At 38.8% G+C, this 14056-nt stretch overlaps 2 protein-coding genes across 2 annotated transcripts in view; both read left to right on the top strand.

Moving 5' to 3' along the window:
• Window positions 1-10244, top strand: part of LOC141350857 (butyrophilin subfamily 3 member A3-like) — a 28168-nt gene extending 17924 nt beyond the window's left edge. Inside the window, exons 7-9 of the mRNA XM_073856693.1 lie at window positions 9053-9106; window positions 9208-9234; window positions 9443-10244. Of these exons, the coding sequence (XP_073712794.1) occupies window positions 9053-9106; window positions 9208-9234; window positions 9443-9972 (611 nt within the window). The 3' untranslated portion in view covers window positions 9973-10244. The remainder of the gene's footprint in view (window positions 1-9052; window positions 9107-9207; window positions 9235-9442) is intronic.
• LOC141351161 (uncharacterized) overlaps window positions 1-14056 on the top strand; it is a 510144-nt gene that overhangs the window by 231608 nt on the left and 264480 nt on the right. The window lies entirely within an intron of this gene.

The following is a 14056-nucleotide window of genomic DNA, read 5'->3' as shown; positions in this document are numbered from 1 at the left end:
TTGGCCCACAGGACACGACGGCGCTACTGGACCATATTCACATATGGCTTCCTTTTTTCATGATAGAGCTTTAGTTGGCATCTGCTGATGGCATGGCGGATTGTGTTTATCGACAGTGGTTTCTGGAAGAATTCCTGGGCCCATTTAGTAATGTCATTGATACAATCATGCCGATGAGTGATGCAGTGTCGTCTGAGGGCCCGAAAACCACGGGCATCCAATAAAGGTCTCTGGCCCTGTCCCTTACGCACAGAGATTTCTTCAGTTTCTTTGAATCTTTTGATGATGTTATGCACTGTAGATGATGAGATTTGCAAAGCCTTTGCAGTTTGACTTTGAGGAACATTGTTTTTAAAGTATTCCCCAATCTTTTTACGCAGTCTTTCACAGATTGGAGAGCCTCTGCCCATCTTTAATTCTGAGAGACTCTGCTTCTCTAAGACACACCTTTTATAGCTAATCATGTTACAGACTTAATATCAATTAACTTGATGTTCTCCCAGCTGATTCTTTTCAAAACTGCTTGCTTTTATAGCCATTTGTTGCACCCGTGCCAACTTTTTTGAGACCTGTAGCAGGCATTAAATTTTAAATGAGCTAATTAAGTGGATAAAAGTGTAAAATTTCTCAGTTTAAACATTTGCTATGTTATCATTGTTCTATTGTGAATAAAATAGTGGCTCGTGTGATTTGAAATTCCTTTAGTTTTCATTTTATTCAAATTTAAAAAACGTCCCAACTTTTCCGGAATTCGGGTTGTATTTGATGAAAGTTAGTCAACACTTTTATTGTGGAGGTTTTTGCATGAAAGCTGGGATGTTCAGATTGTTCGAAATGTAAGTGCCATGGAAACGACTGAAAGCTCTATAATATTTTGTTTGATGTCTGTGTATGCTGTGAGCTGTGCACACTGTGCTCCCTTTAAAAAATTGGTGCCTGATGCCCCTGAGTACCCGTGCAGTCTTTTGATGACAAAAATTGTGTCATGCACACACTGCATGCATACTTTTAAGTGCTGAATTGCATAGTTACAAAAATATTTCTTGAAGTTGACATTTACAGTAAGTAGTGGCGCCCCCAAGGGGGGGGGGGGCAGGGGGGGCCGCGTCCTCCCATAAAATTCACTGGCCCCCCCAGTGGCCCCCCGAAACAGAATGAAGACTGAAGAATCTATAATATTTCGTTTGATGTCTGTGTATGCACAAATTTCTGTGAGCTGTGCACACTGGTGTGCCCCCTTAAAAAAATGGTGCATGACGCCCCTGCCCGGCTGCCGGTATCGTCAGGGTCTCCAAGCCCTCCATCCCTCCCCTGGATCCACCCTACGAGACTTTGTTTGTGTTTGTTCACATTGTGAGTGTCTGGTAGCCACTCCTAGAGGGAGGGGTTATGTCACGGCTAGTCCGTGTCATGTTTTGTTTGTGTCTCCGATTAGGTCACCTGCAATTCACGGAATGATTCCTCATCACACCTGTTCCTTGTTAAGTGTTTGTGTATTTATACTGCTGTCTGTGTCACTCGAGTCGCCGGATGATTGTCATTGCTAACCATGTCTGTTTCCCGTGTTACTTGTTCTGGATGTTACTGTGTTTTTGCTTACCTGTTCATCAGTTTTATCATTAAATGTTATTTATTTTCTGAACTCAGCGTTTGCGTTCTGACTCACTTACCGGGTCATGTCAAAGACAAGACCATGATCTACTGTCTAAGGTTCTGGGTAGGGTTGCACCAGTCGTTCGTAACTTCTTACTTAAACTGGGACGTAAAGTCCAATCTAGAGGCTTAGTAACTACTAGCTAGTTTATAACTAACTCTTTACTTTATTCGGTTGCACCATTTGTTCTTAAGGCAGAACGTAGCTAGTAGGTCGTAAGCTCTCTGTAAAGTAATGCATTGTCGTATAGAATGAGGTCTATTTTTCTTAACCCAATCACAAGCCTAATAATGGGTAAACAGGAAATAGTCTGAACAGTACGTAATTTCAAACTCATTCTTGTCTCACCTAAACTGAAAGTTAAAAAAGACGTTAAAGCAAACGTTATCGAACTCAAAATATTACAGTTTTAATTGAAAATATCTATCCCACACATGGAGGAGAAAATAAACAGGAAGAAATTTTAAATCTTATTTTAATTGATGGATACACAGAAAATTAAACAGTTCTTGAAAACTCGTTGACGAATTTGCGGCTCTTCATAATTTATACGAGCTCATCGATGTAATATAATCTGGCTGACATCTTATTCCAAGCGTTATTCATGGACAGAGGCTTCCATAAATATTTAGTTACAACATATTGTTACGTTTAAACTAAGTTTAATGGTGCAACGCAAAAACATTTAGTAGTGCATAAGTTGTAACTTAGTGCCCATTTATGCCTTAACTAAGCTAAGCTGTAACTTACGCACAGCTGGTGCAACCAGCCCCTGGACAGGTTGCCTTCATCACTGATAGAAAACATTAAGTTCAGTGGCAAGTCCATCTGTACTTCAAGTTCAACAGAAGTTGAGCACATGTAAATCAGACAGAGTGGTATCATCTTTGACATAATCTTAAGAGAGATTATCAGACATTTCAGATATATTGCTGAACATCAACAGTCTTATATTTAAAGGAAAACACCACCGTTTATCTATATTTTGCTATGTTCTTACCTCAACTTAGACATATTAACCTAATGAACCTCCCACTGCTGGAAACACTGTACCATGAAGATCTTACTGTTGTACGGCTTCCTCTTCGCTTCTATTCAAGTCTCATTTGACTAGTATTGTCCAAGGACTCATGCCCTGCCCACTGATTACATTCAGTGAAAGTTAACTAGAATTTTTAGAATAGTAGCAAATGGAAGGGCTACGGAATAGTGTTGTTTAAAACAACCAATCACCATTTTGATAATGATAAGTTATTCATTAATAATTACAATTATTAATGTTGATATTTTCTCCACCACCCTGTTAAGGGAAATTATTGTTTATGACTATTCCAATTCGGGGGGAACTGTTGATTTAGCTCAAATGCAAATACATTCAATTAATCGTCATTAACTATATATATTTTATAGGTTTTGCAGAATGAATCGTAATAATAATTGATTAATTCGCCAGCGAATATATATCTAAAATTGTACATCAATTCTGAGAACCTTAAGCGTGAGGTAGCATTGATCGAAAATTTAAGTGACTTTGAATTTAATCAGAACTCAGAAGGCATCTATGGATAAACAATCACATTTATTTGACTACTCTACTGGGATTACATGCGACATAGACAATTGACAAACAGGAACATTTAACATGAAATAAAGAGAGAGAGAGAGAGAGAGAGAGAGAGAGAGAGTTGCATAAACCACATTCATCTTACTTAACCGACTTAAACGCAGCTATATTCTAAGATATACTTGCATGTCTGTGCAGTTGAATGCACTTGAAGTCTTAGGTTCAGATGGAAGAAGATGGCTTTGCAGGTCCAGTTGCAGCATTTTCATGCTGGAAAAACAGCCCAGGTTGTCGGTGTGCGAACCAAGTGTCCAGTTCATTTGAAGAGATGTTCCGAAAGGTTTAGATGTGAGTTGGTGGTTTTCTGTTGTTGAAGATCCATCCTTGGTCACAAACTCAGGTGAGTTTGGCCTAAAACTCACAGAACAAAGAAGAGGCTTCTTGGCCCCATTGTCCTCCTCCCCCAAAGAGGGAGGGATGGCTGGAAGAGCTCACTTGAAGAAGCGATGATTCGAATGAAAAGACAGCTAACCCATGAGATAAAGTTTTTGCCAGTATTTATCCTTTAAGTAGGACACGCCCATTCAAGTTTGAATCGACCAATCATAGCTAAGCAGGGGAGAGTTGTTTGTCCTCTTAACTGTTAATTTTGCATCTTTTATTGCCTGCAGATTCCATGGCAAAATATTAGTCCAGATCATTGAATAAATAGAATGAATTGTTTTACCGTCATACCATATTTATCAATGAAGAGGAAATTTAAAGGTGAACAGTTTGATACCCAATATGAATGGTTTTAAGCAAGCATTACGTTGTGCTTCATCCCAATGTATGAATAACAAACAAACAATCAATTTGTCAGAGGTAGTCTAGACTTAGTCATAGAAACACAATTGTACATGAGAATACAAGTTATTTAACAAGCAGTTTATAAAAGAGGGAACCAACATACATCAAACATGCATAAATGTATTTACAGACTTGGGGCCCTATTTTAACGATCTGAAACGCAACTCCGAAGCGCAAAGCGCAAGTGACTTTGTGGGCGGATCTTGGGCGCTGTTGCTATTTTCCCGGCGGGAGAAACAAGTCTTGCGCCGGGCGCAAATCAATAAGGGGTTGGTCTGAAGTAGGTTCATTATTCATAGGTGTGGTTTGGGCGTAACGTCAAATAAACCAATCAGAACGCTATCCAACATTCCCTTTAAACGTAAGGGCGCAAGTTCCATGACGGGTTGCTATTATTATGATGGATTTGACAGGCGCACGCCAGGAGCGGTTCACAGCCAAGGAGACCGACGTTCTTGGAAGATCAGTCAAAGACAGAGAAGTTGTTTTGTATGGGGATGGGAGAAACCCACCCAAATCAGCGTCGGTTAAACAGGCGTGAGAGGAAATAGCCGCAATTGTCTCATCAGCTACGCCAAGCACTACAATGATGTCAGGAGACGGGGGGATCCCAAGCTTGCCAGCATAAATCGGGCACGCCGGGCACACAGGAGGACATCGCTGCGTCCACCCTCACCGCTGAAAGGGTTTGGGGGCTTTGAAATCGGACACAAGAAACGCAAGCAAGGTCCAACCCCAAAGTACACTTACAAATCAAGTTCACATACATGAAGGTTTCTTATGAAAACATTTTAATTATTATTTAGATAAAATAAACGTAATACAGCCACACAACAAAAATATTTTAATCGTTATTTGCATGATAATTGTTTAACGCTGCCACACAAAATAAATAAAAACTATCACCACAATGCTCACCAAAATGATTTCCCTTATCTCATGTATTAATATTTTTTATTGTTACAATTTATGATTTAATGTTTTCCTTTATCTTATATTTTTTATTGTAACAATTTATGATTTGCAAAAATAACTGTTGCATCTGTGTAGATTAGATAAGCAATGCGTTGTGCACGCTATACATTATGGTCAAGCATGCGCCCTTAAAATAGCATAATGAACCACGCGCAACGCGCCACTGACTTTAGACTAGTTTTTTTTGGTTAGTAGCGCAACTGTTTTTTGAAACTGCAAAATAGCATAAGAGATGGTGGGCGCCGGAGCACGCCTCCTTTTTTGCGCTGAACCGCCCAGGGAGCGCAAGTTCATTCCCTAGTTTGCCGACGTGCGTCTGTGGAGGGAAAAACCCGCTGTGCGCCAGTGCAAAATACGAAATGATACATGCGTCACTGACAAAGTCAATTGCGCTGGGTGCAAGATAGGGCCCATGATCTCTTAGGAGTTTGTCATATGGTCTCAAAGACATTCTTTGCAGGAGGTATTCTTTAAGGCAATTCACACTTCCTTATCAGCTCTCTGTTGAGCTTCATAAGGTGCCATAAAATGTCCCCCCCCCTGAGACGGTTGGGGTGTGTTCGGGGGTGACTTTAGCCCCTTTGATGTAGAAATCCAGAAACTAGTCAGGCACTGGGGCATAACACATATTATCATATTTACTAGCTTTTCTGCAATCCAAGTGTCAGCTATGATCCGGTTCTGGCAATCCAGGCAGATGCTACAGTGCACAACAGACTGAGTCTCTCACTCAGTCTGCAGAATGGTCAATGCGCGACGCAAGATGGCGAGCGGCGGTTTGGCAGGAGCCACAGGTGTGCTTACCAAACTTTTATGTTTGTTTTTATTCGCACCGTCTAAAGTGGCTGAGAAATGCTGTGATCGTAACCATACCATAAAAAACAAGCACTGGTATGAAACGAGGACTGGGACTATGGAGTAAACATAAATAAATTAATAAAGAAAGACAAAAAACAAAATCAGGGAAATGGACATGACTTGAAAATCAATGGGATTTTAAATGATGACCCCAGTGAAATAGCTTCTGTATTTAATACTTATTTTACCGCATCAGTGCAGATTTTTTTTTTTTAAATAAGATTTGTAAGATACTAAGTATTTTAAAGTTCTCAAAGGCGAAAGATATATTCAAGTGGGATTCAAAATTTTTAAAGAACAATGTTCACTCTCTCAGCACCCCCATTACACATCTAGTTAATTTATAGATAAAGCAATCAAATTTTCCAACTGCTTGGAATAAAGTGTTAGTTCTTATTTCCAAGGCAGGGGAACCTACTGATGTAGCTAATTATAGGCCCATCAGCATTTTGCCGGTGGTATCAAAGATCGCAAAAAAAGTGGTAACTGACTTTTTAGATTCTGGACAAACACTCTATCCATTGCAATTAGGTTTTAGGAAAAAACCTACTACTGAAATGGCTACCTGCTATTTTGTTGAAAAAATCAAATCAAAACTAGACAGTGGGAGTGCTGTAGGAGCTGTTTTTCTGGATTTTAAAAAAGCTTTCGACACAGTAAATCACAATGTTCTTCTCTCTGAGTTGTCAAATTTACATTTTTCTGATGATACTATGAAATGGATGGAGTCTTATCTCACTATGAGAAGACAAAGCACCAGAGTTGGAAATAAAATGTCATAATTTAGTAGCTGTTCTGTTGGTGTTGGTGTTTTAGGCCCTTTGTTATTCAGTCTATATGTTAACGACCTACCACTAGTCTGTCCAGAAGTTGACATCCAAATGTATGCAGATGAGACTGTCATTATGGCTCATGGAAGAGACAGATATGAAGTGGAAACTAAATTAAACGCAGCAATGGCAAAAATTGCCACATGGCTCTCTGAGTCTTGCATGGCACTAAATGTCAGTAAAACGGCGTGTATGTATTTTTATATAAGGAAAAATGAAAATCAACCAGATGTTGTTGTAAATGGAGAAAAAATCCAGACTGTGTCACATTTTAAATATTTGGGGGTTATCCTTGATTCAAAGTTGTCTTTTAAGAAACATATAAAGCAGGTTTGTAATACTGTCAAATTTAAGAAATTTGAGACACATTCGTAATCATTTACCTTTAGATGCTGCTATATGCACTCAATGATTTTCTCGCATTTTACATATTGTATTACAAGTTGGTCACAAACCGCAAAAACAATACTTGCACCATCACACACGCTATATAAACAAACCCTTAAATTATTGGATAAAAAGCCATCAGGTTATCACTATTGTAATATTATTCAAAAGCACAAACTCTTGTCTTTTGAAAATGTAATGTGCTTTGCTGATGTTTGCTTAGTATACAGAGTAATCAATAATTTGGCTGCGTCCCCATTAGAGGAGTTCATATTATTGCTGTCAGTTAAAGGGAGAACAACCAGGGCGACCATTAGAGGTAATTTTGCCGTACAGCGCAGACGTAGCCTGGCTCCGCCCTCCTACGTGCTTCCGCTTAATTTTCATTTCGCTTCAGTACTACGTCTGGGACTGCTCTGTAGAGTTTCATTTTCTCCTGAAAAAAAATGCAGGACCAATCAGCGAACATATGGGGGTGGCTAAGAACGATGACATTGAGGTTGCGTCAGTTTGAGTTGTAGTTCAGTAATGGCAGCGGAGAAAGACGTGAGAAAAGCTGTTCAGTCCGTTGTTGCAAAACTGCCGAATATACAGAAGTTAAAGCCGGAGCAAGAACCAGGTTTGCTAAGTTTTGTTTGTCTGATTATTCGTACTTGTTTCCGGCCGGTTTCGGTGCATGATATACGTCACAACCAAACGTTAGCGATTGGTTATGGCAGATTCAGAGTGACTCTGGGCAGATCCAATAGTTTTAAACTTCAACAGAGGACCCTCCTTAACAGAAGTAACGCTTGCAATGGAGCGTGGCCAGACTCACCGTACAAATGAAATGAATGTACGAGAGTCGGTTTGGACCAGGCTAGCGCAGACGTACTGAGTTTGGCAGATCAGCCTTATCTATCAGAGCCTCTAAGCACTGGAACTTAGTCCCAAATGAGATTAGAGACATCAGTACATTTACTTGTTTTAAATATAAAATAAAATCATGGCTAAAATCTATACAATCATGTACCCATTAATCATAAACTTAGGAAATTCATTTTTGATGTATCTTAAAATTGTATTGTTATGTCTATTAATATTGTACTTTATCTGTTTTGTTTTATTGTGATTTTAAGAATGTGAAATTTTGTTGTCTGAGAGGTTACTTGTGTGATAATGTTTTATGTTATATTTATATGTGTTTGTTGGATAATTTGTATGTCACTGTTTCTTGTTTCAGGGACTACAGATGAAATTTAGCTTAGCTAATTCTGGTATGGCTGAGTGCCATGCACTGTCCCTATCAAATAAAAAAATAAATGAAATTAAATTAAAATTAATAAATACCTACCCTTTGCAATGCGAGCATTTTTAATCTTTGTACAGCTTGTCGTGAATGTGTTAACCTAGCCCCATTCATTCCTATTGCTCCAAACAAGGATTGCATTTAGAGGCCACCAAACACTTCCATGTTTTCCATATTTAAAGACGGTTACATTGGTAGTTACACAAGTAAGTATGGTGACACAAAATAAAACTGTGAATGAATGGGGCTAGACTAAATGCTAACACATTCAAGAAGCGCTGTACAAAGATGAAAAGTGCGCACATTGAGAAAAGATAGGTATGTATTAATTCATCTAAGCTGAGGTAAGAACATACTGTAGTAAAATATTGTTTTCCTTTAAGGAGGAAAGGTGCAGAAATACTATTGATCATACATCATTATGACCACCTGCACTGTGAATGTTTACACAGACATACTGTAAGACAGTAAATGAATCAGAAAATGTATGTAATAAAACCCAAACATAAAATCATTCATGAAAACATGACAGAAATGTCATGAAATGTACCATTTATTCAGATACCAAATATTTAAACATTGCTTTATTTAAATTTTTATTTTGTTTTTGTTGTGCCTTTATTGTGTATTTACTTTATTCTTTTCAGTTTTTTCAGAACGTGAGACACTTTTACTGATAGAGAAGAGGACAATAGAAGATGGTGAGGCTTTATCAACTGATTCATTATTTGACAAGCTTTCATTAACAAAACCTTATGTCATTACTGTACTTAACAAGCTGGTACTGTCTATCTGTTTTTAGTGATCCCACGTTTAAGAAAATTTGCAGGTTAGTCAAAGTTTGATGACATTACAGTGTTATAGATCTACATCTGTTAGATGTGCTTGTATGTGGTTTTATTGTCACGTTAAATTTGTTATCATGTTTATATTTTTCATTGCGTTAATTTGTTGTTATTGCCTATATTATATATAAATATAATATTGTTGTTTAATAAACATTCATCTGTAAAGCAGAAATCTCGATATTTTAACAGTGAATGTGACTCTGGATACTGATTCAGCTCATCCACAGCTCATTGTGTCTGATGATGGGAAACAAGTGAGAGCTCAACAACAATCAAGAACAGTGATGGATAGAGATCAAAAGTCAAAGAACATGTTTGAGAAACGTCTCTGTGTTCTTGGAAATGAAGGATTCACCTCAGGGTGTTTTTACTATGAGGTGCAGGTGAAGGGTTTAAGTGAGTGGTTTGTGGGTGTGGCCAGAGAATCTGTTAAGAGGAAGAGGTGGATCAGGCTGAAGCCTGAGAATGGATATTGGACTGTGGGTTTGAGAAGCGGACAGTATCAGGCTTGTGATGATCCATTTGTTCCTCTTACACCAAATGTGGCACCTCAGAGAGTCGGTGTGTTTGTGGATTATGAGAAGGGTCAGGTATCCTTTTATGATGTGGAGTCCATGTGTCATATCTTTTCGTTTATTGGTCAGTCTTTTAATGAAAAACTATTTCCAGTCTACTGGAATGATAATGTGGCACCACTGATTATCTGTAGTGATATCTGATAAATATCTGATCTAAAAAGAAAATCTTCCATGGAGAGGGAATCACTGCTCCTTTTAAGTTGTTTCTGTAATTTGACATCAAGTCAAATTTGATTATATATCTATTAATTTATATAGCTATTTATTTATATGGCTATTTATTTTTTTTATAGCGTTTTACATTATTTAGTATATTGCATTACTTCAAAGCAGCTTTATGTAAAAGAATAATACTGTACAACAAACCACAATACATTATTGCTTGATTTTGAGGCAAATGCCAAGCGATTAAGGAAAGTCTCTAAGATTACTAAAAAAAATTAAAAACATTATTTGTATCATGTATTTTCGGAAAATACAGATATGTTTATATATATACATCTTGTATTTTCCAAATTACTACGCAAAACATCAGTAAAAGTCTACTAATAAAACAGAAAAGCCCGCAAATGTGACTTACCCTGTATGAATGTCCGTCGCATTTCTGCAAATGCCCGCTGAAGAGGAGAGTGATGCTGCCACATTCCTACAAAAGTTTTTAATAATTAATATAATGTATTCTCCACAGTAACAAACTTATAAAGCAATACTAAGGCGGTAAAGCATAGTTGAGATAAGATAATTGGGTACATAGATGCGGTATATCTTTGTTAACGGGCCATTACCGGACATATTTATGGCTAAACATTAACACATTACAAATCTCCGGACACATTTACAGCACATCGATACTACATCGATACATTTACACCCGAACAGATAGTCGCGTAAACAAGACTTGTTGAGGCATAAACACACTAGTCAAAATATATTCTAAATAGTGATATTGTTTTATGACATATTGAATATTTACACCATACAATCATACTGTTTAACGCATGACATATCTTCGGGCTCATTTACAGCACAATGTTACACCCGAGCAAATAAAGAAGGCTTATTGATAAGTCGGCATGGACACTATAGTTATAGTAGTGATATTGCTTTATAACATTCACATTACACTTATCAGCATACGGTTTAATGTAAGAACTATAATTTTAATGTTAATACAAATTGCCAATTACGAGACGTTTTTTATAAAGTCATTATGAATATCTGCAAACAGTCAGTATACAGTATATAAAAGTTACACAACATTTAAACAAATGTAGGTAAAACTTACTCTTCAGAAATTATATCCTCAGCTGGATCAAGTCGCTCTTCAAAATACAAACGTTCATCGTCGGAGTCCTGCTCTTTGTCTGAAGAAACAGTGAACTCTTCCTCGCTGTCTAGGAGCATCTGTATAGCTTCCTCACCTGTAAAGCGTGTCATCTTCCGAACGCGTTGATAAGTGGATGAAACTGTCAAAACTCGCTGCTTCTTAAAGCATTGTTTGTGGGCGTTGATCTTGTTTGCATAGCCCGCATCAGGTAATTTCCATATGAATGGCGCGCACAAGGGAAGGTGGGATTACATTAGCGCTAATGAGGTCGAGCCAGAAAAACTGTACCTCTCTTTACTTACATGTCGATTACACAAACAGACAATGAGTTCTTCAGATTTTAATTACATCATGTAAAAGTAGACATTTCAGGCTTTCTTTAGACATATGTATCATGTTCGTGTGACAAGTATTGGCGGAGTTATCAGTTCATGTTTGAAACGTGTTTGAGGAAAATGGTCAAGGAGACAGAGATGTCGAAATGCACTCCCTGTTTATTTTCTTTATTTGCCAAAAGCACACAGTTTTGTTGTTATTATGAAGGCACTCACATTAAAGTAGAGACTTCACAGTTTCGAATGATGTATTACATGTATGTGTATGATTATGAATGACGGAGTATTTTAAGTGGATGTCACAGGAAACAGGAAAAAATGCGTCAAAACGCGGCCCCGCGTTTTTGGACCCCAGGGGGTTAAATACACACTGTAAAGGTTTTTTTTAAGAATTATTTAAATATGCAAGAAAAAAACAGGAGATTTACAAGTCTGTAAGAATGTACAAACGTGTGTAGAGCCATTTCAGCACTCGGACAGTGTTTTGAACAGAGTGTAAAAATATTAGTATGGTTCTTATCTCACTATGTCCAGAGGTACAAAGGCATCATATAGGCCTGAAATAAATTTGTGAGGTAGCATTTAAAAATTGCAAATATTGCATTTATTTTGAAAAGTAAAACATTTAACTTACAGCTAAAGCAGCTCTTTATGCATTCTAAAGTCTTGTAAACTGTCCTCATTTATGTATAAGAGACATAGTAATAATCTTTTACATTTTAATCCTTTAATGTTTTATATTTAAAAATCTTTCTTTGCGTGTCAATGTGTCTGTATTAATCAAAATGTATGCGTGTTGTTGTCCCATTAATAGGTGCATTTTAGGCTACTAAAGTGCTTTTGAAATAAAAAATATTTCCCCATTGACTTTAGAGTAGGTTTTAGTTGACACACCTCGTTTTTAGACCAGCACGCCCATGGGTGCACAAATGGGCGCAAATGCATTTGCTATTTAAATAACGTAGCCCTGGACGTGAAAATGACAACTGCGTTGTGCTGAAACTAGCAAATTACACTTGCGTCGCATCTTGCGCCACGTTGCGCTGGGTGTATGATAGGGTCCTTGAAGTTTATCAACCCAGAGATAAATTGTCTATAAATGCAGAAAGTTTAATGCTATTGGTCTTCCTGCAAAATGACTGCAGGAGCACAGATTTTAGGGCCCAGTGATGTTTAGAAAAATCCTGCACTGTCAGAAAAACCACTCATTAAATACAAGGGTTATGTAATTGTGTAGATCAAGGGTCTCCAACCTTTTTGTGAGCAAGAGCTACCACAATGGATAAAACAATCGGGAGGGCTATTTTTTTATATCTACTCAAAACTTTTCACAATTGTTTAATTGTTTCAAAGCAGCTTTACATTAATAGATGCAAGAGAAACGTCTCGGTTACGGATGTAACCCTCGTTCCCTGAAGGAAGGGAACGGAGACGTCACATCGTGACTGACGAATTGGGAACTCGCTTAGAGAGACCAATCTGTTTCGATAACTACTAAAACGGCAATTAACTTGGCATTGAGGTATTTGCATAATGCTGGCGCCGCCCCGCCAGGTGCGTATATAAGCCGCAGCTGCAGAATACGAAATTAGCTTCTTTTCGCTGAGAAAGCCGGGAGAATGTGACCGGCCGTGACAGCAGGGAGCAGCACCTGTGGCGATGGGACGTGACGTCTCCGTTCCCTTCCTTCAGGGAACGAGGGTTACATCCGTAACCGAGACGTTCCCTTTCAGTTGGTCACTACGACGTCACGTCGTGACCGACGAATTGGGAATCCCTACCAAAACGCCACTGGGGCTGACCTCTTCCAGTGTCTGCAAAAAGCCCTCCGATTGCACTTAAGGAGATGGAGAATAGGATTTAAGGCAGAAGGCCGGGCACTAGATGTTCCTTTAACCCCACAGTAGTGCCAGCGACTGGGAAGCGCCCTATCTGAGCGGGATAGGAACGCTGCAGAAGCCACCGCCTCGTTAAGGGCTAATGGTGAGCGAAAAACAACCATAGTTGAGAATAGACAGCTGTGGCTGTGTAAGCAAAGCAGTGCTCTGCTGAGGGAAACATGGACAAGTAGGATTAACCCCACAGAAAAATACTCACAAAGGAACCCGTGGGACGCAATGTGGATGCCCGAGCCCAACACATAGGTTCGCGAGGATGCAACTAGTGAGAGGCTGACAGCCGATGCTCCGCAACATCAGCTGCCAAGGCAGCGGAGGAAGGACAAATCAAACTATTACGCATTTTTTTCCTAAATGCCTTCCATACTGACACTTATTGTGAAGCACCAGTCGGAGGCTGCAAGCCGATGTGCGAGTCTGTTCTCTGTGCTCCCCCTGATGAGGAAAGAACATGAAAGGAGACAGGCTCGATACGAACACTGTAAAATCTAATGAACGTATTAGATGTCGCCCAACCAGCAGCTCTGCAGATGTCTGTTAGCGAAGAACCCCGAGCGAGTGCCCAAGATGAGGCAACACTCCCAGTGGAGTGCGCTCTCAAATTAAATGGACAAGGAATGCCCTGCAGATTATAAGCAAGGGCGATAGTATCAACTATCCAATAA

Source organism: Misgurnus anguillicaudatus, chromosome 19 (genome assembly GCF_027580225.2).
Source record: "Misgurnus anguillicaudatus chromosome 19, ASM2758022v2, whole genome shotgun sequence".
Lineage (NCBI taxonomy): Eukaryota > Metazoa > Chordata > Actinopteri > Cypriniformes > Cobitidae > Misgurnus > Misgurnus anguillicaudatus.
This window is presented reverse-complemented; position numbering and strand designations above follow the sequence as displayed.